This window comes from Clinocottus analis, unplaced genomic scaffold (assembly GCF_023055335.1).
Source record: "Clinocottus analis isolate CAN_PGR_092001 unplaced genomic scaffold, fCliAna1.0.p SCAF_17, whole genome shotgun sequence".
Classification (NCBI taxonomy): Eukaryota; Metazoa; Chordata; class Actinopteri; order Perciformes; family Cottidae; genus Clinocottus; species Clinocottus analis.
The window spans coordinates 17149348-17177345 of record NW_027175898.1 but is presented as its reverse complement, the minus strand read 5'-3'; the positions used below and the strand labels follow the sequence as shown (position 1 = coordinate 17177345).

The following is a 27998-nucleotide window of genomic DNA, read 5'->3' as shown; positions in this document are numbered from 1 at the left end:
TGCTTCAATCCCAGCCCCCTTTGTTCAGTCTAGCCGGTGGGTTGAGTCAGAGAAGGGAGGCTGAGCCAAACCCAACAAATCCATACTGTGGGAACAGCGACAGGCGTGAGAAGAAGCCGGAAAAAAGGGAGAAAGGCGCTTCCAAGGAGTCCAGACTTGAGTTTAATCAGAGTCAAAAGTTATTTCGTATTACGTGCGCGCGCGTGTGTGTGTGTGTGTGTTGCTGATGCTGCGTTTCCGTCGTGGGACCCGTGTGCAATCGGCTACAAATAAAAACACACACACAGAAAAATCCAGCGATACATCTGCGCTTTCCTGGAGGAGGAAAAGAAGACAATGCACCGGCGGCTCCAGCGCTCCTGACGTCCCGGTGTGCTGCCCATCACCCAGCTGATCCACGCGGACTCTCCCTTTCACGTTGTCTTCTCCTGCTCAGCATCCATATTTGCATCCCAGGGAGTGGCAACCACTAATCCCCCTTTTCTCCCGGCGAGAGCGCGGAAAGTTGTCCACTAGGACGCTCTGATTTCCGCACAGAAAGGTGAGCGTTTCTCTCCATTAATGTGCATTTTTATTATTATTATCATTATTATTACTGAGACGCTGGCGCGCGGGGGCAGTCTGGGGGGGAGGCGGTCTGCAGCCACGTTGCCGCAGTAGCTACAACAATGGATGAAACTGGCGTTGTGTTGCATGTTTGTGTGGTGAGGTTGCATTGTCATCCTCCTCATCCGGATTCCACTCGGGCCGAGGTGTGGAGGACAAAATGCATGCGGGCCCATGTGAAGGGGAGCTGGTGTGAAAACCTCATCCCTGCAGGGCCTCACACAGCTCCAGGTTTAAAAGCATTGACTCATTTTATCTCTCATTACCAACACGAAGGGTAAACATGGGAACCGTGAAGTCAGGATAGTTTCACACTCGATGTGTGTTGTTTGTTCATCACAGCGTGAAGTCTTCTGAAGGGCCTTGTGTAGGCCACGCTCCACTGGCATAGTATCTATATGTTATTATATCATCTGTTTATCATCCTGTTATCGTGTTGATGGACATCTCGGGGTCGTTGTGAGAAACGCTGGATGTACCAGGATGCATGACGTCACGGTGCCGCTGGAGGAGCTGCGTTACTTTGACATGTTTTACAGTTGCATTGCCAGGTGTTGAACACACCTGGAGCTGGTGTGTGTGTGGTGTGTGTGTTATTGTTGTCTGAGCACAACATGGCGCAGTGTGTCCCTCTGCTGAATGTAAACAAGTCACAAGGTGGATATTTGTGTTTTTCTGCGTGTTGTAAAAAGGATTTTTAGGATTCTTCTAACGTTTTTCGTTATTTTTGTGGCCTCGTGTCATGTTTTGTTTTATGACCACGAGGAACGAGTTCAACCAAAACTGAGATTGTTTACTTTGAAGATTGGTTCATAACCAGCCGGGAAAAGGAAGAAGAACCAAATATTTCACAAGAAAAAATGGAAAATAACACAATAAAAGTGATAAAATGGACATTATTTGTCACACTTCTAAATGTAAACAAATCCCAAGATGAATATTTGTGTTATTCTCGCGATATTGTCGAGTAAAGGAGGAATGAAGACCATAAGCAGACATTAATAACAGCTACACAGTGTAAACACATAAATATATAAGGGATTTTAAGGGTGCGTCTACGTTGGCGGTTCCAAACGTTTTTATTTTATTTTTGTGTCCTCGTGTCATGATTTATGACCACGAGTAACGAGTTTAAACAAAACTGAGATTGTTTACTTTGAAGATGGTTTCATAAGCAGACAGCAGCAGGAAGAAGAACCAAATAAGGAAAACATTAGAATAAAAGTCTGAGGAAAAGACATTATTTGTCTTTGTTACGTCACACTTCTTATTTGATTATTGATGTTTTTATTGTTATGTTTTAAAGTAAATTGGGAAAGAAGACTCCAGATTAAAGGATGGAGGGTTGTTCTCAGTTGCTGGTTCCCAACATGTGTAATGGAACGACGAATGTGTATTTCTTCTGTCTTGTACTCTCATCTTGTCCATTATGACTCATGTAGTGACTCCTCAGCGGGTCTCAGACCCTCGTGTTGGGCCACTAACGTACGCACGACGTCATCAACTCACGACGAGGTTACAAACACAAACAAATAGCACAAACATTTTTGAGAATGTTTGTTGTTGTTTCCTCTCACGCGCTGTGAGAAGCAGCCGGTCCGCTCCGGCCGGCCCGACCCTTCACCCCTTCACCCATTTACCCATTTACCCCTTCACCCCCCCCACCATTCACCCCTTCACCAATTCACCCATTCACCCCTTCACCCCTTCACCAATTCACCCCTTCACCCCTTCACCCATTCACCCCTTCACCCCTTCACCCCGCTGTACAGGGGCCACACACCGGCTCCTGTGTGTTAACAGGGTTCATACGCTCATGGAAAACCTGGAAGAGTCACGGCATTTAAATAAAATGGTTATTTCCAGGTCTGGAACAGTCCTTGAAAAACTAATGTTAGTTTAAATAATACATTTGATCACTTTTTACAGTTTGCACACAGACTCCACACAATGTTTGCTCATGGACATCCGGTGTAAAGTCCTGGAGGTCCGTTGGTCACCATGTGGGTGAGTCCTGTGTTTATGGCGTTTCTCCTCCCAGCAGATCAGCATGGAGAGCGGCGGCCATCGCTCCTTCATCTAGAGCCTCGTCCGCCAGCCTTCGTCCCCGAGGAAGAAGAGGAGCGCTCAGGACCCCGAGCCGCCTCGCCGCCTCCGCAGAATGAACATGCTCAAGTCCACCGGGCTGAAGATCCCGGGCCGAGGGCCTAAGCACCCCGGCCCAGTGGGGAGGACGTCAGGGGGGGGCTCGTCCAGCCCCGTGCCCCCGAAAGACAGTAAGTCACTTCCTGTGGACAGTAAGTCACTTCCTATAGACACTAAGTCACTTCCTCCAGCTCCGTAAGTCACTTTAAAGACAGTAAGTCACTTCCTAAAGACAGTAAGTCACTTCCTTAAGACAGTAAGTCACTTCCTTAAGACAGTAAGTCACTTCCAATAGACACTAAGTCACTTCCTATTGACACTAAGTCACTTCCTAAAGACAGTAAGTCACTTCCTCCAGCTCCGTAAGTCACTTTAAAGACAGTAAGTCACTTCCTACAGACACTAAGTCACTTCCTAAAGACAGTAAGTCCTTTCCTAAAGACAGTAATTAACTTCCTAAAGACAGTAAGTCCTTTCCTAAACACAGTAAGTCACTTCCTCAGCTGCGTCCCCTTATGGAGTAAATAAAAACGAGGAATGTTCAGCTTCCAGCTATTTGCTCTCATCACCGGAAGTGTCTCAGACCATTTATTAGTGTTAATGACTCAGTAGAGCACAGCTGCATTCTATTACACACACACACACACACACACACACACACACACACACACACACACACACACAGGCTGGGAGATGTTTTCTTTAACTTCATCTTCCGGTGTATTTATTTTGAACTCTTTTCCTCTTATCAGCTGGAGGAGATGTCACATTAAGCACAACGTTTATTTATTTATATGGATGTTCAGCCAGAGAGAAAAATGATTTCCCGTCAGCAACATTCATTTCATACTTTGTGGTCGAGCTGCACAATTAATCGATTGTTCAATGCCGTCACGATTTTTGGTCCAGTTCATTTTTTTTGTGTTTTTGTGTTGCTCAAAATCACAAACTGGCCTCAGAGGACTTTACATTCTGTTCACATGCAACGTCCTCTGAGCCTCACATCTGGACAGGAAGCAGTCTGAAGAAACCTTTAAGGGGGAGAAAGAAAAGTAAGAAACAGAGCAGCTGAAGCATAGACTTCTATACAACCAGAGGAGTCGCCCCCTGGTGGTCAGGAGAGAGAATGCAGCTCTAACACATGAAGCATAGACTTCTATACAACCAGAGGAGTCTCCCCCTGGTGGTCAGGAGAGAGAATGCAGCTTTAACACATGAAGCAGAGACTTCTATACAACCAGAGGAGTCGCCCCCTGGTGGTCAGGAGAGAGAATGCAGCTTTAACACATGAAGCAGAGACTTCTATACAACCATGTAAGTGTAAGTCATGTAAATCTAGTTAAAAGTCATAATTCATTGGTCAGAATGTGTTTGAACCCTGTTCATTATTTTCAAAGATGTCCCTCTTGATTTCTGAAAGTTGTCTATAAAACGGTAATCAGACATTGGTGGGACGCCCCTGGTGGGCGGGGTCAGTACGAGTCGCTTTGGCCCTCCACACTTGTTGGTTTACATCCAGGAGGAGCTCGTGGACGAGAGGCCACCATGTGGGAAGTTGGCAGACTTTACTTTGCTGCATCTCAATGAGCGCTCCGGCCTCCAGAGGAAGCCGCTGCCAGAGAGCCGCTTCCTTTGATGAGCTCGCAGCAGAGCGGCTGATGCCACGTCTGCTGCGAGCCGGCGGCGAGTCGCTGCACAGAAACCACTCGGTCGCAGTCGTAGGCGTTTAGGAAACATGCAGCTGTTTGTTCACAGCGCATACAGGATGCAACACAGCACTTTATGTTATCAAAACATCACTTTATGTTATCAAAACATCACTTTATGTTATCAAAACACCACTTTATGTAAAACACCACTTGTTTTCATTGTCATTTGCACTTATAAATGTTGTATGTGAGTGCAACAAGCTGTAAACTCATCATTAACTTATTAACACCCACAATGACCCACGTAGTCATTGAAGTAGTCATTTTCTATAAACTTCTATACAACCAGAGGAGTCGCCCCCTGGTGGTCACGAGAGAGAATGCAGCTTTAACACATGAAGCGTAGACTTCTATACAACCAGAGGAGTCGCCCCCTGGTGGTCACGAGAGAGAATGCAGCCTAAAAACCAAATGAAAAGACTGTAAATACAGAAAGTTGGACCTAAAGAACTAACTCGGTGTTTTCAAGAGAACTAAACTTGTTTGTGCTCATAGGAAACATCTCAGAGGTGTGTTGTTGTTGTTGTTGTTGTTGTTGTTGTTGTTGTTGTTGTGTCTTCAACGTGACATTTGATTGTTTGATTGTCGTCCATCTGAACGCAACAAACGGCTCAAAAAGTCCCAAAACCTTCGACCTCGAGCATCTGTTCTCCTCACAGCTGCTGAGACTCGACACGACGTCGCGCTTTGATAAAAAACATTTTAAAACCAAAAAGAACGTCGTGGAAAGTGATCATAAATGGAGCTAAAGAGGCCAGAGAGGGGGGGGGGGGGTGTAGGGGGGGTAATTGGGGGAGGGGGGGGGGCTGTGGAGGCTTCATTGTGCAGAGCGGATGAATAGTGGGATTCAGGCGGCCGAGCACAATACTGACAGTGAGGCTGTTCCAGTCCTCCGGTCCGCCCAGGATCCTTTCTGCCCTCGCTCTCCCGTTGCCGAGGCAACCCAAAATCCTGAGCGAGCCGAGGGGTCACATGATGTGATCCTCTCTACATGGAACCCACACGCGTGTGCGTGTCTTCTGCCCTCACGGTGCAGCTGAACACACGTCCAGCAGACGCTGACCGTGCATTTATTATTTGTTTTTTTTTATCTTCATTATTTTTTTTAAACATAATTGGTCGACGAACTAAATGATTAAAAACTGAATTTGTACATTTGCGATACATCTGTATTCAGAAACAGTCACTTAAATATATTAATGTAAAAAAACATGTTTAAAACAGTAAGTTTGTCTGTCGACCAATCACAGGCCTCGTTCCACACTAATCCTGAATCGACCAATCAGAGGCCTCGTTTCTGACCCGTTGACCAATGGAAGTTGTGTTTCTCGTGCCGTCCGTCCTCTGAGCTAATTTATGGCGGCAGCTCAAGAATCAATGAGGTAATGAGAATAACATAAAAGTAATAAAGTATTAATGTAGATTCTGCTCTTCAGCGCTTTCAGGATATTTAGTTGTAATTCTGTTTGTGGAGGAAATGTTCTTCCCTGGTGGTGGGAGTGCAGTTCATTAGCCCACGCTGGCGTTTTGAAGTGTGAATACTCATAAACTTTGTCTTTTACTTTGTTAGTTATACTCTGGTGTTCACGGTGTTCTTCATAGTAATCTGGAGCTTCAACAGGAAGCGGTCTTCAGGGTCCAGCTGTGCTTGCAGCTGCAGATGTGGGTCAAACGCAGGGCGGCAGCTCACATCCACTCAGACACATTCACCATCACGGAGGAGGATCACCGTCCACATCTTTGATAAATGTGACGATCGAAAATGAAAATGTCTCCTCGGTCCTGCTTCTGCATGGAGTGTTTCTGTTCTCCCGGTTCGAGCTGCATCTCGTTCAAGATGAAGAGTAAACTATCCTGCAGTTGCCTCTCGTGTCTCTCCTACGAGCCTGCAACATATTGCCGTTGTGCGGGCAACTCTGTCAGCAACGGTTTCCCCAAAAATAAACACGGCGGCTTCGCCCACGTCTCTGAAAACTCCTCACGTTTCAAAGCAGCTCCTCTGAAGCCGTACCCGTTAGCATGCCCGTTAGCATGCCCGTTAGCATGCCCGTTAGCATGCGCAGCAGATGGGAGCGATGGAGGCTGGAAGCCGAGACGCTGAGGCCCTCAGAGCCCCCCCCCACCTCTCTCTCTCTCTCTCTCTCTCTCTCTCTCTCTCTCTCTCTCTCTCTCTCTCTCTCTCTCGGGGCGTCCTGCCCCACAGATAACCAGATAACCAATCACAGCCTCCCGCTGGCAGCGTCGCGCGCTAATGAAGTAGATCAACGCTTCATCCTGCAGAAACTGCACAGTGTTGTGCTGGAAGCTGCCACGCAGGCGTCTCTTCTTCTTCTTCTTCTTCTTCTTCTTCTTCCTCTTCTTCTTCTTCTTCTTCTTCTTCTTCTTCCTCTTCTTCTTCTCCTTCTTCTCTGTCCGGCGCGGCGGTCCAACAGGATGAATAGCAGCGCCGCTGGACTGCGAATGAGGACGAGCTCACAATGCAGACAGTGTTCACCCGCCGGCCTCCAGCGAGCAGCCAGAACCCCAACGTGAAGGAGTTTGATTCTCTGCCGCCTCGGGGTTCTGACGGCCATGGAAAACCTGGAATGGGTATTTCCAGGCCTGGAAAAGTCCTTGAATTTTAAAAAATAAAATCTCCGAAGTTGTGTAAAAGTCCTGTAAACGTGTTATATTCATGTGTTCATGAAATAATGAATCTGCTTTTAAAAGAAAGAGGCTCAAAATATCAGCAGCATACATGCAGGCATCTATATAAATGTTTATTCTTTTAATCAAACTATTGTCTCTCATTCATTTGAGTCATTTAAGGTTTACTGTATGCTTTGAATCCTCATTGTTAGTTTAAATACTACATTTTATCACTTTTTACTGTTCACACACACATTTCACACAATGTTTGCTCATGAACATTTGGTTTAACGTCATGGAAATATGATTAAAATGATGGAAATTTGGTTGAAAGTCATTAAAATGTGGTTTAAAGTCATGTAAACCCATTGCTCATGGACATTTGGTTTAAAATCATGGAAAGTCATAAAAAAGTCACGGACATTTTGTGAAAATTATGGAATTTTTTATAAAGTCCTGGAAATTGCATAAAATATTCTTGAAATTTGGATAAAATGCATGTAAATTTGCTTAAAAGTCATGGAAAGTCATTGAAAGTACATTGAAAATGTATGTGAATTATGTTAAAAATCCTGAAAATGTGGATAAAAGTCATGTGGATTTGTAAACAGGAAGTCCTTCGGTCAGAATGTGTATGAACGCCGCGTCTGCTTTTTGTTTTTCCTGCTCGACATCCTGTAAAATCAAACGTTTCCTCTTCGTTCTCCTCCAGACGCTCCGACACCAACCAAAGTCTCCGAGGAGGGCGACGACGTCCTGGGCGACTACACGGTGGGCGAGCAGGTCTGGGTCAACGGCGTGAAGCAGGGCGCCATCGCCTACCTCGGGGAGACGCAGTTCGCCCCGGGCCAGTGGGCCGGCGTCATCCTGAACGACCTCGTCGGCAAGAACGACGGCTCGGTGGGCGGCGTGCACTACTTTGAGTGCCAGCCGCTGCAGGGCATCTTCACCAGGCCCTCCAAGCTCACCCGGCAGCCGGCGGGCGAGGGCGGCGACGGCGTCTCGGCCGACTCGCCCTCGGCTCAGAGTCAGACTCAGCAGGGCGGCGGCGGCGGCGGCGGCGGCGGCGGCGGCGGCGCCCCCCCTGGCCAGAGGGTGGTGGCGCCGCTGAGGGAGTGCCTGCTCAACAGCGCGGTGAAGACCGGCTACGAGTCCGGCTCCAACATGTCGGACAGCGGCTCGGTGAAGGGCTCGGTGAAGAAGGGAGGAGACAAAGACCTGAGGGTCGGGGACCGAGTCCTGGTGAGTCGCTTTGTGACGGAGGACAAACGGGCTGTTATCTTTTTTTAATTAGTTTATTTATTTAGTAAATATATTTTATTTATTTAGTTGTTGTTTTTTTATTTAGGAGACAAAATGTAGGGTTTTTTTTTATTTTTTTATTTTTTTTTAAGATTTGTTAAATATATATTATTTATTTAGTTGTTTTATTTAGGAGACAAAATGTAGGTTTTTAAAAAAAAATAAAAATTAAAGATTTTTTAAATATAGTTTATTTATTTTTTATTTAGGAGAAAAAATGTAGAATTTTTTTTTCTAAATAATAATAAAAATATTTAGTAAATATTTATGCTAAGCTAACCATATTAAGCAGACAGACATAAGAGTTATGCATATATATATATATATATATATATATATATATATATATATATATATATATATATATATTGTCCCCCCCAAAAAAAGACGGGTCCATAGTAAAGATTACTGTGATGTAAATATTTGAGCCGTAGTTCATAGAAGCTGAGGAGCAGCTGCAGCTCTCAGAGAAGATGGATGCTTCATGTGCAACGTGATGCTGGTGGATCCTCACAGGAAGCTTCTGCTTCTTCATCAAGGAGTTCAGCCTTCATCCAAAATCCAGCGTGTCCCAACACAATGTTCAACATATTGGTGGCGATCAGAGAAAACCTCCAGTTTCTCTCATTGGTCACGCTGCTGTCCGTCACCTGACGGCTGCCGGGCGGCAGCGACCTCACCGCTGCTCAGCCTCCTGCTCCACGCTGTCAATCACTCCGGATTACTCTCAGCACTTAGAGAGGAGCTGCTGGTCATTCATCAGAGAGGCCTCTGCTGTGTAATCCATCTCGCTGCCAAGGATGGATCCAGTTGGTCACACCCCTCCTCCTCCTCCTCCTCCTCTTCCTCCTCATCGTTTTCCTCGTCCTCTTCGTCCTAGTTTTCCTCGTCCTCGTTTGTATCCTAATAATAATATCACAATAGAGAGAGAATGCAGCTTTAACACATGAAGCAGAGACTTCTATACAACCAGAGGAGTCGCCCCCTGGTGGTCAGGAGAGAGAATGCAGCTTTAACACATGAAGCATAGACTTCTATACAACCAGAGGAGTCGACCCCTGGTGGTCAGAAGAGAGAATGCAGCTTTAACACATGAAGCATAGACTTCTATACAACCAGAGGAGTCGCCCCCTGGTGGTCAGGAGAGAGAATGCAGCTTTAACACATGAAGCATAGACTTCTATACAACCACAGGAGTCGACCCCTGGTGGTCATTTAGTAAATGATGGTCATTTAGAGTCAAACACAGTTTTCTAACAAAGACAAACTGAAACTGTTTTCCAGGTATTGGCCTCCAGTACCATTAGAGGAACTGCTCAGTAACTATTATGGGATGCACGCAGAGGGCCGGACCTCCTCCTGCTCCTCTGACATCACTGGGCGTGTCCGTTGTGGGCGAAGCTGCAAACTAGCAGCTGATTTACTGGAAGTCGATATCGTCTTCAGGGCGCTGCAGCGTCCATGTGATGAAGTCCTTCATCAGTCAGGGAGCTCATCGCTGCAGCAGACTCACGCTGATGCATCGATATTACTTTTAATTGATTAATTTCCCTCAGAATTCAGTCCATTTACATTGAAATCTTGAAATAAAATGACAAATATGATAACAGAAGGTTTTTAACTTGGACTGTCTGCATTTCTTCAGTCTGCTGCATCATTTATGCTGATAAAATAAATATTTACTACGTCTGAATACTCGATACTAGGCTGTTCTACTGCATTCAGTCTCATGCATCAGCTAGTATTAAGTATACTATCTGGAGCTTTTGTCTTACAGCTGCTGTCTTCATACATATAAACCCCCAAAACAGAGTAGTATCAACATGTAAAGCGTCATCCAAACACAGTACTCTGTGTCCTCGACCTCGTGTCAGAGTCTCAGTGTTGTCTGGTTCTGGACGACAGAGACACTCGTTCATGTCAACACGCTTCATGTTCTCACGACGCGTTCCTGCAGACGAGGCATCATGAACCGAGCTTCATCGCTCGCTGCTGTTTGTGTAAATATCAGCCATGCACAGATCGCTGAGAGCAGGGCGAGGAAGACTTTGACGGAGAGGATGCTGCTGTCGGTTTGTATCAGACGCCGTCGCACGCCGCCTCACTGGAGCTGCTCGCCATTCTGGCTTCTGCTGGCGTTTATTTAGAAGGTGTGAAAGCCGCCGGACGAGGAAACTGTTCCCCGAACACAAATATAACACAAATACAACACAAATACAACACAAATACAACACAAATACAACACGGCTGCAGTAACACGGAGCCCGAACGACTTCATCACAAAGGATGAAAGACTGAATGTTACGGAGGTGACACAGGAGGATGCAGAACTTTAGTTCTTTAAAAAGACACAAAAACAGGTGAATTGAAGCAACAATACTTTTTGTGCCAAATATGAGTTTTTTTGCACAAATAGAACATTTGAGTCGTTCTAACAAGTCTGTTCATGTGTAGACGAGTGGAAGCTTTGAGGTGTGAACACTATCTCTCTCTCTCTCTCTCTCTCTCTCTCTCTCTCTCTCTCTCTCTCTCTCTCTCTCTCTCTCTCTCTCTCTCTCTCTCTCTCTCTCTCCCTCCAGGTGGGCGGCTCTAAGATGGGAGTCATCCGCTACATGGGGGAGACGGACTTCGCTAAAGGTGAATGGTGCGGAGTGGAGCTGGACGAGCCGCTCGGGAAGAACGACGGCGCTGTGGCTGGAACAAGGTACACACACACACACACACACACACACACACACACACACACACACACACACACACACACACACACACAATATTTGAGTCATTTAAGGTTTACTGTATGCTTTGAATCCTCATTGTTAGTTTAAATACTACATTTTATCACTTTTTACTGTTTACACACACATTTCACACCATGTTTGCTCATGAACATTTAGTTTAAAGTCATGGAAATTTGATTAAAATGATGGAAATTTGGTTAAAAGTCATGGGAATTGGTTAAGTCATAAAAATTTGGTAAAAAGTCTTAAAAATTTGGTGAAAAGTCTTAAACATTAGGTTATAAGTCATGAACATGTGGTTATAAGTCTTGTAAATGTGGTTAAAAGTCATTAAAATGTGGTTATAAGTCATGAACATTTGGTTATAAGTCATGAACATTTGGTTATAAGTCATGAACATGTGGTTATAAGTCATGAACATGTGGTTATAAGTCCCGGACACCCATTGGTCGGCGTGCGGTGACCCGGTCGTGTCCGTGAGGCGCCTCCCTGCTCATCTCTCTCTCCTTCAGGTACTTCCAGTGTCTCCATAAGTTCGGGCTGTTCGCTCCGATCCACAAGGTGATCCGGATCGGCTTCCCGTCCACCAGCCCGGCCAAAGCCAAGAAGAGCAAGCGCATGGCGATGGGCGTGTCCTCGCTGGCCCACAGCCCCAGCAGCTCCTCCATCAGCTCCGTCAGCTCCGTGGCGTCCTCCGTGGGCGGCCGGCCCAGCCGCACCGGCCTGGTAAGACCACGGCGGCGTCACTGTTTCACTGGTTTACACGCACAAGTACTCCTGAGTACACATACATATGTGTATGTGTGTGTATATATGTGTACATGTATGTACACATTCTACATTTCCCCTCTGGAGTGACTGAAGGAGCTCATTAGCTACATTAGCTCATTAGCTACATTAGCTCAGAAAATGTTGAAAGCTCTCGCTGTACTTGTCCTCATGTACAGTAGAGCACACACACACACACACACACACACACACACACACACACACACACACAAACATTCTTCTTCTACATTTCCCCTCTGGAGTGACTAAAGTAGCTCATTAGCTACATTAGCTCATTAGCAACATTAGCTCAGAAGACGTTGAACGCTCCCGCCGGTCTCCTGGTGCATGTACTTGTCCTCATGTACAGTAGAGAACACAGACACACACACACACACACACACACACACACACACACACACACACACACACACACACACACACACACACAGGAGGTCACAAGCACCTTGTGACTGAATGCATGACTTGTCCAAAGAGGTTTGTCCTAGTCCTACTTCACTAAATAAGGGATTACTGCGACACTGCCTCACTACACACACACACACACACACACACACACACACAGTTGAACTACAAACAAAGATTACGCTGAAGGTTTACTTCCTGCTCGCGGCGCTCAAGGCCGCTGTTGTCTACTGCAGAATATGATGTTGTTTCGTAGGCTTCTTGTCGGTCAGAGCGAGCGGATTACGTCTGGCAACATGCAGATTATAAAGGTTCCTTAAAGGTTTCAATCCCTCTTTCACTGTGGCTGGTTGTTGACCTGTAGACATCCTCTGGTAGTCTATCTCTACCTCGTCTGGGAGTAGAGAGGAAGCATTCCCCATAAACATCCCCACCTTTGTCCTCCATTATCTTTCTCTCTGCTGCAGTATTAGAGAGCGCCATTATCAGAGCTAATCTCTCCTGTTGTCCCAAACACTGGATGACCTCTCTGGTGAGAAATGTAGCCACTGTGCTGATTCTGTCAGTCACTACTAACACACATTGTTTCCTGTTCACTGGTCCGATCATACATCAATAAAGTCGATAACAGTATGTCTGAGAGGGCCATCAGGAGCTGGATTATGGACTATTTGAGTGAAATTTTATGTGGATGCGTTCAGCAGAGGTTGTTCAGTCTGCGGCGCGGACGCAGGTTGTTGTTGTAATTCTTCTGGTTGTCCACCAGATGGAGGCGTGGAGTCCTCAGGTGTCTGCTTTACTGGTGCTCGAGCTGAGCGTTGTTGTAGTGCCTCTTTCTCTCCACCAGATGGAGGCGTGCAGCACTGTCTGTGTGAGAAGGCGGGGCTTCCAGCTCCCGTCCCAGCCGCTCATATTTCACCAGAGAGAGAGTATGGAAGTCCATTGCCGTCACAAAAAAAAGTCATAATTGTGACACACCTAAAAAAAATCATAATTATGAAAAACAAAGTATCATAAATCTGACAAACAAAAGTATGAAAAAAAGTATGACAAAAAAAAAGTTGACTTTAAAAAAAAAAATCATAATTATGACAAACAAAAGTATGACAAAAAAAAAAGTTGACTTAAAAAAAAAAATCATAATTATGACAAACAAAAGTACGACAAAAAAAAGTATGACCAAAAAAAAAAAGTTGACTTTAAAAAAAAAGTTGACTTTAAAAAAAAAGTTGACTTTAAAAAAAATCATAAGTATGACAAACAAAAGTACGACAAAAAAAATGTTGACTTAAAAAAAAAAAAAATCATAATTATGACAAACAAAAGTATGACAAAAAAAATGTTGACTTAAAAAAAAAAAAAATCATAATTATGACAAACAAAAGTACGACAAAAAAAAGTATGACCAAAAAAAAAAAAAGTTGACTTAAAAAAAAAGAGTTCACTAAAAAAAATAAGTTGACCATTGTATCAGCGGTGAGGCAGGAATCCTCTCAAAGAGCACCCTCTAGTGGTTCAAGGGAAATGTTGCATCTTTTACTTTTTACTTAACGCCTGAGCTTTTGATGTTAGGAATATTTTCCCTGAGTGGATGACCAACGGCATAAACAGTAATTATTTGCAGCCTTGAAGATAAAACATAATGTTTATCCAGCATCTCTGGTCATGGGGAAGCTGCTCCAACAGAAAGCTGGTATTATGTTTTATCTCTTGTTTCTTTTTACATTGTATTCATTTACACACAGCAAACCTTGTTTTCTCAGAGATAACAAGCGTTGCCTCTTCGTGCTCATGGAATAATTAATCTGTTAATCACATGAAAGCAGTCGTTCAGTCGGCTGAAGAGAATCGTTATATAAGATTTAGATCATGAAAGTGGTTTTGAATGTTGACTGAGAATCCTGTTGAGTCGAGATCCCAGAAGAGATGTTTTCCTGTGATCATGAAGTAAAGTAGAGGTTGATGTCGTTCTAATGAGAACCTGTTTATAGTCCAAAGGTTATCATCGAGAACCCACCAAGGACGATCTAATGAGAACCTGTTTATAGTCCAAAGGTTTTCATCGAGAACCGATCAAAGACGATCTAATGAGAACCTGTTTATAATCCAAAGGTTTAATCTAGAACCCACCCAGGACGATCTAATGAGAACCTGTTTATATCACAGGGGTTTCATCTAGAACCCACCCAGGACGTTCTACCGAGAACCTGTTTGTATTCCAAAGGTTTCATCTAGAACCCACCCAAAGGTTTTTACCGAGAACCCACCAAGGACGATCTAATGAGAACCTGTTTATAATCCAAAGGTTTTCATCTAGAACCCACCAAGGATGATCTAACAAGAACCTGTTTGTATTCCAGGGGTTTCCTCTAAAATCCACCAAGGGCGTTCTACTGACAACCCTTTTATATTTCAAAGGTTTCTAGGATCCCTTGGTGGATTCTAGATGAAACCTCTGGAATATAAACAGGTTCTCAATCCTTCTATAATCCAAAGGTTTCATCTAGAACCCGCCCAGGGCGGTTCTACCGTAGAATAACTTTGCTCCCTTGCATCATCTACCTTTGGTTCCCTTCCTGGACCCTTCTAAAGTTGTGCGTCCCTCCTCGTCTCAGCTGACCGAGACGTCGTCCCGGTACGCCCGTAAGATCTCGGGCACCACGGCGCTGCAGGAGGCCCTGAAGGAGAAGCAGCAGCACATCGAGCAGCTGCTGGCCGAGCGCGACATGGAGCGGGCCGAGATGGCCAAGGCCACCAGCCACATCTGCGAAGTGGAGAAGGACCTGGACGTCCTCAAGGTGCAGCACGTGCAGGTACGAAGACGAGGTGTCGCCGGTCGCGTTCCCGTCGCAAACCAAGCGACCTGCGGAACATTAAATATCTTTTCTACCTCCCACAGTACATCACGGAGAACGAGAGCAGCCTCCAGCAGGTCAAAGTCCTGCTGGCCAGCACGCAGAAGGACAAGATGGAGCTGGCCAATCAGCTGGAAGAAGAGAAGAGGTGATGGGAGCTGAACCCAAAGCATTGGAAGAGTCTTTTACAAAAAATAGATTCTCAAACCTTCATAAATGAAATTGTCTGCTGGTTCCCTTCATCCTAGATGTTCTCTTCTTCCTCGTTGTCATTCGTGAAGGTCTTTGGAGAACCAGCGTCCGTGTTGTTACATGGAGGGAAAGTAAACTCTCAGAAATGTAGGCGCTATAGCTAGAACCATTTAGGGTTCTCTGGCTTGTCAACGTAGTAGAACCCTTATTGTTCCCTACCTTTCCAGAGGGTTCTGCCTCGAACCAACATAAAGGGTTCTACCTTGAACCAATCGTGAAAGGAGAACCCTTTTTGTGTCCAAGTCGAGCCTTTTTAATGGTTCCACCTGGAACCTTTTCAAAGGATTCTGCCTCGAACCAACATAAAGGGTTCTACCTTAAACCAATCGTGAAAGGAGAACCCCCTAGAACCTTCTGAGAGGTTCTTCGTACAACCCTTTTTTGGTGTTTCAGTTCCACCTAAAATACTGTAGAGGATTTCTATAGAACCTTTCCACCTTCTAAGGGTGCTAAGAGGAACCCATCGAGAGGGTTCTATTGAGAACCCTTTTGTACTCCAAGGGTTTCATCTAGAACCAACCCAAAGGGGTTTTAATGAGAACCCTTTGAAATTCCAAGGGTTTCTTTGAGATCCCACTCGGGGGTTCTACCAAGAACAACTTTATATCGCAAGGGCTTCATCTAGAATTTAATCAGGATTTGATTTGATGTTTTCATCTCACACATTTTCTTTCTTTTTTCTTACCAGGAAAGTGGAAGACCTCCAGTTCAGAGTCGAGGAGGAATCCATCACCAAAGGAGACCTGGAGGTATTTATCCGCAGAATCGACCTGTGAACTGTGTAAATATTAGAATAAATGTACCTGCGAATGGTGAAATCCAGGGTATGCTTTAATATCCTGGACCCCGAGAAAGATTAATAAGTGGTTTATACATGCAGAGAAGACCGTAACGTCTCTTGGATGCACGACACCTCAACATTCAGACGGCATGCAAACATTTAAAATAGCTTTAATGAAGAGGACGGCGTGAACCCCTCTCAACATTTGATTGACAGCTTCTCGCCCGCTCGCCCCAGCAAAACGGGTATTTCATGCAAATGCGGCGCATAATGTCGGGGCAAGAGTCAGGCGAGGATTTAAAAGCCGGCTGACATCAATGAAGACTTACACCTCATTTTTAAGCCATGCAGAAAAGTGTGAAATCCATTAGAGGCGGTACGCCACCTGTCCTCGCTCCCGTACGCCCCCGACAAAGAACCCCGAGAGGAAGGTAAATTCAATTTGTTCTCTTTTCAATTTGCTTTTGGCTCTCGCTGCATTTAGCCGCCTAACATATACACCAAGAAACCGATTCAGGATGGCACAGTCTCCGGTTTAGGAGCAGAATGTTCCAGGTGCTTTCAGACAAAAAGCTGTAATACGACCAATCTGTGGCCCTCCTTTGTTCTACAAGTCACTTTTACACAAGGAAGTCTATCAATCACAGGAGGCTGGACTGGTCACGGATACGTTTGGGGATTTTTTTGAGAAGACAAAAACATTTTCTCAGACTTCCGTCAATTTAAATGTACTTATTTATTCCCTCAGTAAACATTGTAAACATGAGTTTATGTCTCAATCTCTAGTTTCAAGTTCTATACAGCATGATGTTAACTTAGTATGCTCATTTAGGGGCGGGGCTACAAGGTGATTGACAGGTCGTCAACCCTTTCAAAGGGGTTTGACTTTATGAGAGTTAACTGTACTATTGTACTCTCGCTCCACTAGACTGTGCCACTTTCTGGTTGCAAAAACAACAAAATGGTGACGTTGAAAAGCTAAAACGAGTATTTTCAGCTGAATTTAAATTGAATGGAGCTCTATTGCTCAGAGGAAGAGGAGCTATCAGGCTTTGGATGTGTGTAAGTCGGACGTATTTATATATTTTTTGTCTTTTTTAATGGGATTTAATGAGAATAATCACTAACCTTATCTTTCAGTCATAACCATCCCTCCCTTAAAACAAAAAAACTAAAATGAACCTTAGAGCCTTAACCTTTCGTGGTCACATGATCAACTCCGCCCTCCAATCACACGCCGGTCGTTTTTCTGATCTCTATCATTCCCCTCGGATCTGTATGGCTCTTTTCTTCTTCTTCTCCTCCTCCTCCTCCTCCTCCTTTTCTATCAGTCTCTTGGTCCTCCCTGTCTTTCTCTTTGTCTCTCTCTGTAGACTCAGAGGAAGTCGGAGCGCGCCCACATCCGTCAGCTCGAGCAGAACCTGCTCCTCGAAAAGTCGAGAGCAGAGGCGCTGCAGAGAGACTTAGAGAAGAGGAGGGTAAAGCGCACCGGCCCTCTGCCTGTCGCCCGTCTGCACCCGTTTGCCTCCATGTTGATAGTGTCGTGAAGTGTGCACATTTATTTCAAATCCAACCAGAGATGTGTGAGTGATCGTTTGAGATCGATACACATTTAACTCTCCCCGTAATCTCAGTTTAAAAGAGCTGCAGGTTATTTTCAATCCAAGGCTTTGGATCAATTCATTGCCCTTTTTTTAATCTTGGGATTTGTTTAAAAATATGATGTCATTTCCAGCCTTATCTTTTGAAATACATGGCACAGATATGTTGGTGTGTGAAGTGTTTTGGTTGTTACCAAAAAGGAACTTTGAGCGCGTGGACCTCCGCCAAGGATGTTTTCCTTCAGTAAAAAACAAAGCGTGATTTGGATCCACTCCAAAATTTAACATCTTCTTCTCTGGCTTATCCTTCACCTGCCCACCAAATTCCATAACAATCAGGCAAGTAGTTTTTCCAGAATACAGACGACAAACAACCGACAACATCGCCGTCCTTGGCGGAGGTCGTCGGTAGCCGGTCCAGATATTTGGCCAGAAAAGTGAATATTGTGCAAAATTGTGCAGAATTAAGCTTCATCCTCCTTTTCGTCATCATGTCATGAGTCATGAGTCATCATGCTCCTCGCTGTCGACCCAGCGCTTCCCCCTCATACGTCCGTCAGCTGCTTCACGTGTCTTCTGCTGCTAATCTTCTTTTAAATCTGTGATATTTCTTCTTATTTTGGATCAGCTGCATTTGTTAACAGCCTTCCATTTCAGTGGGTGAATCTCCCCGAGCTGCTACGCTTTTAGTACCACATGATGAACATTTGGTAAATATTTAGCGGGATTCATTGGCCGATATGAACGTCTTCCAGTTGAATCCCGGCGGGGTCACCCTTTGACCCCGGTGCTTTACCGCTTTGAGGTGCAGCGCTGCTCGTCACGTTGACCACAAATCAAAACCCAACGACTTTGTCCTTTTCCCGATTCCCAAAGACAACAAAACACTTCTGAAAACGCTGATTTATTATTATTATTATTATTATAATCTTTTTTGATGCAGTGAGGTCTGCTTCTGCCAACAGGGAGGATGCTCTCATGACGCAGCGTCCTCGAGGTTGGGTAAGAGAACCAAGGTGAAGAGAAAACCAAAGATTTGATCTTGTTTTTTGGCTTTGATCCGCCGCTGAGCTATCTCAATTCTTCAACTTCAACGTCGACTTCAGACGCCGTCAAGGACGTCCATCTTGCATAGACTCTCTTTATCCCCCCCTCCCTCCTGTGTGTCTGATTCAACTACACCTCTGAGGTCTGGTAGACTGTGCACTGTGCAGCAGGTCCTCCTCCTTAATCCTCTATTTGAAGTGTGCGCAGGATGTTTGTTTGCAGAGCCACTGTGTGGAGTTGTCTTGTACATATTTGCTTGGCTGCTTCTAGATGATCAGAGAATGGCTGCGCTCTCCTCTCATCTTCCACTTCTTCACACATACAGTGAGCTGCACAAATAATTGGACAGTGACACGTTGACCCCCCTCCAGGCTCCTTTTAATGCCTCCGGATGAGAATGATACAGAGACAAGGACAGCAGCGTCATAAACATGAGGATAATGGTTTGTTTTGACATCTGTGTGTGTGAAGCGCAAACCCAAAGTGGTGCCAGCACGTTGATGGCACTCCTCTAAAAATCACAAGCAACGACAGTTTTGACCTGAGAGAAATGAAGGGGACGCAAGTGAGCAACAGCAAGATATGAGATGATGAATTCAGAGGACTTATTGTCAATAATAATAATAGGTTTATTTACCTTTTCAAGAGCAGACTTCACAAAGTTATTCACAGCCAAAGACAAAAGTTAGACATCACTATGAAACTTCCCCGGAGGAATACTTGAGTTTAGTTTTGTGAAATTACTACGGGTTGGGGAAAAAATCAATACAGCACAGTATCGCGATATTTTGCGTGGCAATATTTCATCGATACACGGAGGTATCGATTTTTTATTCAATCAAATCTAAATGTTTTGGTCCTAGAATAATATTATCAAGTTTTTTTTTTGGCGACGATGTTTTTTTTTTGGGGACAATTTGCGGTTTAAAAGAAAGTAATAAATCGCATTATATCGCAATACTCAATGTATCGCGATAATATCGTATCGGGACAATATTTTATGGTGGGACCTCTGGTGATTCCCACGCTTTGAAATTACATGTTTAAATGTGCAAATGAGGCATTTAGGGGAAATGTACAGATGCAAAGAGACAAAGTAGTAAACAAAGTTGAAGAGCAAATTAGCATAAAATCTCATCATTGGTGCATTCATCACTGACTGTAACGATCTGCATGAACAAAAGTCTGTTCCTCAGTCTTTGTGTCATTTTGCATCCAGCAGGGAGCCCAAATGATCCAGTTTGTCACTGTCCAGGTGCTCCATGTCTCTTCCTCCTGTCTACATTCACTGGAATGCTCTTCTCATCTCAGCCCTTGCAGGGGGTTTCCCTCCGAGTTCCCTTTTCCTGAGGCCTGACTTCCTCTCGCGTTCTTGAACTCGTTCTTGAACTCGTTCCCGCCGCAGTGACGGATGTCGTGTTTCTTTTCCTCCGCCAGCAAACCACCGTGGAGGAGCAGAGTCGCATCGTGCAGCTGGAGGAGGAGCTCGGCCTCCGGAGGGCCGAGATGGAGAACCTCCAGTCCAAACTCAGGGGCTCCGACACCAGCTCGCCGGGCGGCGGCGACGACCACAACGACCGCGACGGCGGCGCCGGCACCCCGGGGTCCGACGCCCAGCCGGAGACTCTGGTCCTGCGGGCGCAGCTGGCATCGGCGGGCCGCGAGCGCCACAAGGAGAGCAGCGAGCTGAAGGAGAAGCACGAGGCGGCGCTGGCGGCCGGCCGGCAGGAGATGGAGGCGCTGAAGGCGCTGCTGGAGAAACGCAGCCAGGAAGTCAGTGACATGAAGACCAAGGTGCAGCAGGCCACCAAGGAGAACGTGGAGATGATGGACACCTGGAAGGTAACGCGTTTATAACGTGTTTATAACGCATGTATAACCCCAAACAACAGCACTGATATCGACTCTTCCCTCGTCAGGTTAAGTTCGACACGCTCACGCTGGACCACCAGCGCGCTCTGGGGGAACTGAAGGCCTCGCTGAGCGGCGAGCGGCCCGCCCCGGAGGGCCCCGAGCGGGACGCCCAGGAGCTCAGGGCCTCGCTGGAGAGCCTGAAGACGGAGCACCAGCTGGAGGTGGAGAACCTGAAAGCCAAGCACAAGATCGAAGCCGCCATCCTGACCAAGGAGCGCGAGGACTTCTGCACCCGCCTGCACGAGGCCGAGGAGCAGCTGGCCGAGGGCGGTCAGGCGTGGAGGGATGGCAACGGCGGCGGCGGTAAGCGCGCCCTGGAAGAGGCGGCGGCGGCGGCGGCAGAGAAGCTGCAGAAGGCGGAGCGGAGGCTGGCGGAGGCGGAGAAGCTCCGGGCGGAGCGGGACAGAAGCACGGAGCAGCTGAGGGAGCGGCTGGAGCTGGCGGAGAAGAAGATGGCCGACTACGAGGCGCTGCAGGAGGCGCAGGCGGAGAGCCGGGAGGAGATCCAGAGGCTGGAGGAGAAGCTGAGGGTCACGGCGAACCAGCTGCACGCCATCCAGGCGGACCGGTACACTTCCCATGATGCAAATGTGCGTGGCCAAAGAGAAGAAGCTAATCAATAAACACCCAAAGACGAAGACGCTTTGATTTGACCTCTTAACGCTGTTTCCTGTTCCAGGTGATCGAGGATAACGACATCTCAGAGGAGAAGATGAAGCTGAAGCAGAACATCGAAGGTATCGACATGACACGTCACAACGCTCGACTTTCACACCAGGTGATGAGCATCGTTACAGTGAGGCTTCCTTTGTGTGGTTTTCTCCAGAAACAATGGAGAAGTTGCTGAAAAGAGAGAAAGAAGTCTCCACCCTCACGTCTCATGTTGAAGCGCTGAAGATCCAGACGGGAGGTAAATGCTCACGTTCCCCGACTGAGACTCTGACGGTGTTTAGGTTTGACTAGTCTCCGTGTTATCTGGTGACTGGCTGTTAGCACGATGCTAACCGCGGGCGGTGATCGGATCGGCAAGTGCGGAACTAGACGGACATTTTAAGTCCCAGCATGCCTCAATCAGACAAAGTTTTGGCATGAAATAAGTCATTTTTATGAATTTTTGAAGCGGGTCAGTTTACGTTAGCTAGTGAGGCTACGTGCTGGTAACTTGAGCTAACGTAGCCGCGCCAACTTTCTGCCGCAAATGGTTGCAAAAAAGCAAAGAAGAAAACCACAAGTCGAGCGAGTAAAATCAAGTGAAAAAGCGTTGTGTTTTGGTGTGAACACACACACACACACACACACACACACACGCTCACAGGTGCTAAAAGGGATGGTGAAAACAGTAACGAACACGTTCTTGCAGCCGGTAATTGTTTCGTTTCCTCACCAGCCATCGAGGGTGTTTGTTTCTAGAAAAGATCTGACATGTTTCTCAATAAATGAACTCGTTATCTGCGTCATATTTACATAATTAACCTTCATTGGTGTCGTTCTCGCTCCCTCTGTGCGTCAACTGCGAGCTTCACTTTACTTATTTCCGCTCGCGGTCGTTCTCGGCGTCCTTTGATCATCGCTGAGGACTCCGTCGCCCGGCCGGCTTCTGGAGAGAGAACACTGCAGTTCCTTCACATCAAACGGAGCTCTGAGAATCAGAATGACACACGTATGAGGAAGAAGATAGTGAATAATTCAAAAAGGGTAAAAAAAAACCTGTGTGAGCCACAAAGAGAAGGATGGTTTCATTGTTCTGCTCCGTCATCCTCGTCTGCTCGGTTCAGACGGAGAACCAGAACTAACAGGAGGAACCGAGGTTCTCCTCTTCTCGCTGTGAGCCGCCACGTTGCACCGATAAAAGCTAACCTGATTAACTGAGTGTGTAAAGAGTTATTAATGCTTCATGAGCTGAGTTCAAGCTGTTCAACAGACACATGAATCAGCGTTCTCCATTATTATGAGTTATGAGATGAAAAACTGACGAAGAGGAACTTCTTCATCCTCTCCCTCCAGCTCTGGAGGCCAAGGTCCGCTCGGGGGAGAAGAAGGCCGAGGCGCTGGCCCGGGAGAAGACGCGCGTGGAGGCCGAGCTGGAGTCCGTGGCCAGGAAGTCCCATGATGCATCTGGGCAGCTGGTCAACATCAGCCAGGATCTGCTGAAGAAAGAGAGGTGCGACGCGGCTGAACGCTGTTATTATTTCATGTTGTCATGTTGCATCTGGAACGTTGTGTTAAAAGCTGAACTTAAACGAGTTGTGTTTATCGATTTTAGTTCAGATTTTAATAGAATAAAGAAACATATCGCGCCGCAAAGGCTTCTGGGTCGATAGCAGTGATTGGTCATCGTGTCAGAATCTATCGTTTAAAACACAATTACATCATAATCGATAATTATTGTCAGTGAACGCGATGAATTCAAGTTTTAGCTTCTATAGGTGTGAAGATACGCGCGGGTGTGTGTGTGTGTGTGTGTGTGTGTGTGTCTGTGTGTGTGTGTGTGTGTGTGTGTGTATACATACAGAAGGGTTTGTTTGTATGTCACTCATGGCCTGATTTATTTTTTGTCATGACTTTTTTTTGCCATGATTTTTTTTGTCATGACTTTTTTTTGTCATGATTTTTTTTGTCATGACTTTTTTTTTGTTGTGACTTTTTTTGTCACAACTTTTTTTTTGTCATGACTTTTTGTTATGACTTTTTTTTTGTCATGACTTTTTGTTATGACTTTTTTTTTGTCACAACTTTTTTTTGTCATGACTTTTTTTTTGTTGTGACTTTTTTTGTCACAACTTTTTTTTGGCATGACTTTTTTTTTTGTTGTGACTTTTTTTGTCATGACTTTTTTTTGTCATGACTTTTTTTTGTCATGACTTTTTTTGTCATGATTTTTTTTTTGTCCTGACTTTTTTTGTCATGATTTTTTTTTTGTCACAACTTTTTTTTGTCATGATTTTTTTTTGCCATGACTTTTTTTGTCACAACTTTTTTTTGTCACAACTTTTTTTGTCACAACTTTTTTTTGTCATGACTTTTTTTGTCACAACTTTTTTTTGTCATGACTTTTTTTTGTCATGACTTTTTTTTTGTTGTGACTTTTTTTGTCACAACTTTTTTTTGTCACAACTTTTTTTTGTCACAACTTTTTTTTGTCATGATTTTTTTTTGCCATGACTTTTTTTGTCACAACTTTTTTTTGTCATGACTTTTTTTGTCACAACTTTTTTTTGTCATGACTTTTTTTTGTTGACTTTTTTTGTCACAACTTTTTTTTGTCATGACTTTTTTTGTCAGGATTTTTTTTTGTTATGACTTTTTTTGGCATGACTTTTTCTGTTCACTTTTTTTTGTCTTTTTGTTGTCATGATCATGACTGGATTGTGGGTCAGAACCGGCTGAAAAGCAGACGCTTCATGCTGCAGAATGCAACAGGATGCGTGAGAACTTCCTGCTGTTGTCGTTCTGCACACTGTGTGTTGAGGAACGCTGAATCTTTTTATGGCGCACAGAATCGCTCAGCCGGCCTTTTCCTCTCGAGCTTCTGAAAACAAACTGAGGTCTGCCAGACGTCTCTTACAGATTGACTGTAATTCTTTTACCAGCCTCTCAAAGCCTCGACCGATCTGCTTTTATTTAGTGAATCTCAGGATTCAACCAGCCGAGTGTAAAGAGACAGTAGTCACAATATCGCTGCGGACGTGCGGCGCTTTATTAGACATGGAAGTCAACGCTCTGCAGATTGTACATTACTGACTCTCTTACATGATGCACTTCTTACATTATTGATGGTTATGATGTTACTAAATGCAACGAGGCACTAAAAATAAGTGCTTCTGGCTACAGCAGAATGTTTTCTTTATGCCCCACCGCTGCAGCAATTATGTCGGATGCGATAAAATTATATAGCATTGCTTGAAAAATTCAGTGCGTGGCCCCTTTGAGTTAGTGCTAGTGGATGGAGGTGTTATTAGCTCTGCTGCTGCTATTTCAGTCTGTGACATCCTTTTAAGGGAAAACAAACTAGTACATCGCCTCAGGACACTCAACTTTGAACACATTTCTATCTTTGAAAGATAATTCACGGAAGCCAATTAGCGTGGTAGAAGACATGGTTTTTGAGAAGCAAACAATAATACGGAAGAATATGATAGGAAATACAAAATGTATTAGGTGCTGTGACGATGTTTGGTGATGGTCAGCGTGCCTTGAGGTCCGGGGGGAAACGGCGAAGGGACTACAGAGCGAGGAACCTTTGTCTGGGTGTCCTTCAAATATCTCAAGAGCCGTTCATCCGATCTACTTCACATTTTCTGGGTGTTTTGCTGGAGACTCGGTGGAGTTCTCTGTCGAATTTGGTGCAGTTTGGAGACACAGCTCATTCGCGGACAACCAAACTCTGACACACTTCCCTGCAGCAATCGGTCCGCTCCGAAGGAGCTCGCGTTCGGAGAAAAAAAAGTAGCCACGCCCCCCTGACAATGCAGTAAGCAGCAAAAAAAACAAGCGCTAAAGCAATAAGGTCGCTCGGAACGGACACTGCACTAAAAATAACCTTCCACTCGTAACATCACAGCTTGGAAAATTTCCGCACAGAGGAAAATCAGGCCGGGGGGAATTCTCGATGCTCTTATTTGGGAGGTGAACAAATGTTAAAGTAGTCGACCCCCTGATCACAGCAACGTGGTTCTCTGGTATTAGCATGTGGGCAAACAGCCGAAGGTGCACATCGACTATGAGAATAAGGGCATCCATCCACCAGCCAGTCCGTACAGAGATGAGGCCGCCTCCACAATCCCCACTGGCCACACTGGCTAATATATTATTCACACCATGGGTGTTTTATGATGATGACCTTTGTGCGAGATCTGAGCAGATGCACGACCGGAATAATCCAAATTGCTCTGCCTTATCGATCCTTATTGCCCACGAGTTTGCGGCAAACACTTTAATGAGAAACGTATCCTCTTTTTTTCTGGGTCGACACCAGACGCAGCGGTTTGTTGAGTTTTTCTGTTCTTTGTCGTCCTTCCAGGAGTCTGAACGAACTGAGGGTGTTGCTCCTGGAGACACACCATCGCCATTCCAGGGACATGGAGAAGGACCTGAACCGGGAAGTGCACAAGGCCGAGTGGAAGGTGAAGGAGCAGAAACTTCAGGACGACATCCAGACCCTGCGAGAAAAACTGCTGCTGCTGGTGAGGAGGAACCTCTTAGTGGTGACGCTGCTTCTGGGGCCAATCCAGTCCAGCGCCGCATGTTGGGTCAATGCTTGAGACGTCTTTGAAAACTCCACATCTATCATTTTAAACAATTTGAAATCCTGGTGACGTCATCAGGCCGATGACGTCACCAGGATTATTTTCTCAGATTGAGAAAGCTCCTCCTCGGCCTCATGAGACAACTGTTGCAGGGTGAAAAAGAAAAAGGATTTTGATATGTGTTTAACAAAATTAAAGTCAACCTTTTCCTTTAAAATGTATCTAGAAACATAATTATACAATTATTCAGGCCCTAAATAATGCACCTAATAACTCATTCAGTTGCCTTTAAAGCTTTAATGGGGATTTATCACAGTTATTATAAGTAGTTTAGTGCTGGCCGGTCTGTGTTTACACAGACAGCTAGAAGGAGATTCATGGTTTAAATATTCACTGTATAATCTGTTCCACCTGAGATGATCCTAAAGAGGACATTTAGTAGGTTTAAATATGAAAATGTGCTCTTTTTAAAATGTGAAAAGTGTATAATATCCTTTTTATTTAGATGTTAGTGTAGCTTGGTGGTGTAACAGCGGGCGTCGGCTGACGTCTTCCTGCCGTTTCTGTGTTTTAGGGCCGGGAGCGCCTGTCGCCCGACCACCGGCGCTACTCCATGCTGGACCCCTCGGTCCTGGACTCGGAGGTGAACCGCCTCCGCCAGCGGCTGCTCGGCACGGAGGACGCCCTGAGGAACGCCATGGAGCACAACCAGCAGGTGGACCAGCTGGTCCAGGCCATGGGCAGGCATCCAGACAAAAACCCGGTAAAACTTCACTTCCACAGAATCGATGACGAAACGTATGAAAAATGTATTTATGATGCGAGGCAGTTTGGGGAGAAGTAGCCTTATCAAAACAGGATGCTTGTAGATATATACAAATAAACTAGGATGAGGGGTTTTATGGTGAACATCAAGCTACCGCATCAAACTATTATTAGCTATCGTTAGCTTAGCATGAAGACTGGAAACACAATTTCCCCCTGCCTACGAAGGTTTAAGGTGTTTCCCTGTATAGACATAAAAATAGCATCAATCTTCTCAAGTCAGTGTTCAAATAGTCCTTTAATGTCACTTGACAGAGTCAAACAATACGCTGACGATACGTCACTGTGTTTTTCAGATTCACGGTGCGAATTCAGCCAATGGAATCCATCACCAGGAGTCGGGCAACGCTCGAGATGTTGGTATTCTGTCTTCATTCATAAAACCATGATGGCTGTGGTGATATTGTTCATGCTTTTCAGTGCAGAGAGGTTTCATTTATGTGTGTGTGTGTTTTCTCAGGAACAACACTGATATGAGCAGAAGAGATGAGACTGAACCGTCTTGAAGAAAAAGCTCGTCCGACGGTTTCTCCCGATCCTTTTCGACGGACGCCTGAAGAAGATTTCCGTTTGCAGTTTAATACCAAAACAACGAATCTCTTTGTCTCGAGTGAATATATGTGTCGTTGCAGAAAAGCACCTATTAGCCAATCACGAAGTTCCGCTTAAAGTACTATAGAATATACACAGGAAATGGGACATGGACATGAGGAGATATTGTGGGTACAACTTCTTGAGACTTTTGATGCTTTACCGTAGTTAGACAAATTTCGATCCGAAAGTTGCCGGGAACTCTGTGACAATTCCTTCATTTTGAATCGGAAAGAAAACGGCTGACGGACAGCGACGTGAAGAACTGAAGAAACTGGGTCTCTGCCGCTTCGTTTGTTTTATTTATTACTTTTACTTTGCTCCTCAGCTTTGTTCGGATCCTCTCGGGCCAGCGATACTCAGAGCGACTCCTCGAGGAAAACTTCAACTATTATTTTTCAGGGAGTTTGGCCCGTTTGTCACTTTACTTCATACCTGGCGAGAGAAGTCGGTCTGTTCACGCTCCTGCTTTCGTGTACAATATGATGAGTAATTGTGGGTTAATGGAAGTATTAAAAAGGCCCTTTAAAGTGATTCTGACTGATACTATCTGTCTTTTCG

General features: G+C 45.2%; 1 protein-coding gene across 4 annotated transcripts; it reads left to right on the top strand.

Moving 5' to 3' along the window:
- The first annotated feature begins 3 nt into the window (after nt 1-3).
- Nucleotides 4-27971, top strand: clip2 (CAP-GLY domain containing linker protein 2). Of its 4 annotated transcripts, none has more exons than XM_068580051.1 (18): nt 4-541; nt 2651-2882; nt 7801-8330; nt 10970-11094; nt 11644-11857; nt 14941-15138; nt 15225-15328; nt 16121-16181; nt 18780-18830; nt 20299-20703; nt 20781-21365; nt 21455-21512; nt 21602-21685; nt 22780-22936; nt 25796-25958; nt 26596-26784; nt 27143-27202; nt 27307-27971. In XM_068580051.1, the coding sequence occupies exons 2-18, from the start codon at nt 2768-2770 to the stop codon at nt 27316-27318; spliced, it is 3111 nt and encodes a 1036-aa protein (XP_068436152.1). In that variant the 5' UTR covers nt 4-541; nt 2651-2767; the 3' UTR covers nt 27319-27971. The 4 variants fall into 4 exon arrangements, with proteins under 4 accessions (XP_068436152.1, XP_068436150.1, XP_068436151.1 ...); XM_068580049.1 differs by lacking the exon at nt 18780-18830 and adding an exon at nt 17587-17691; XM_068580050.1 differs by lacking the exon at nt 18780-18830 and adding an exon at nt 17587-17691 and having other exon boundaries at nt 2648-2882.
- Nucleotides 27972-27998: the final 27 nt, after the last annotated feature.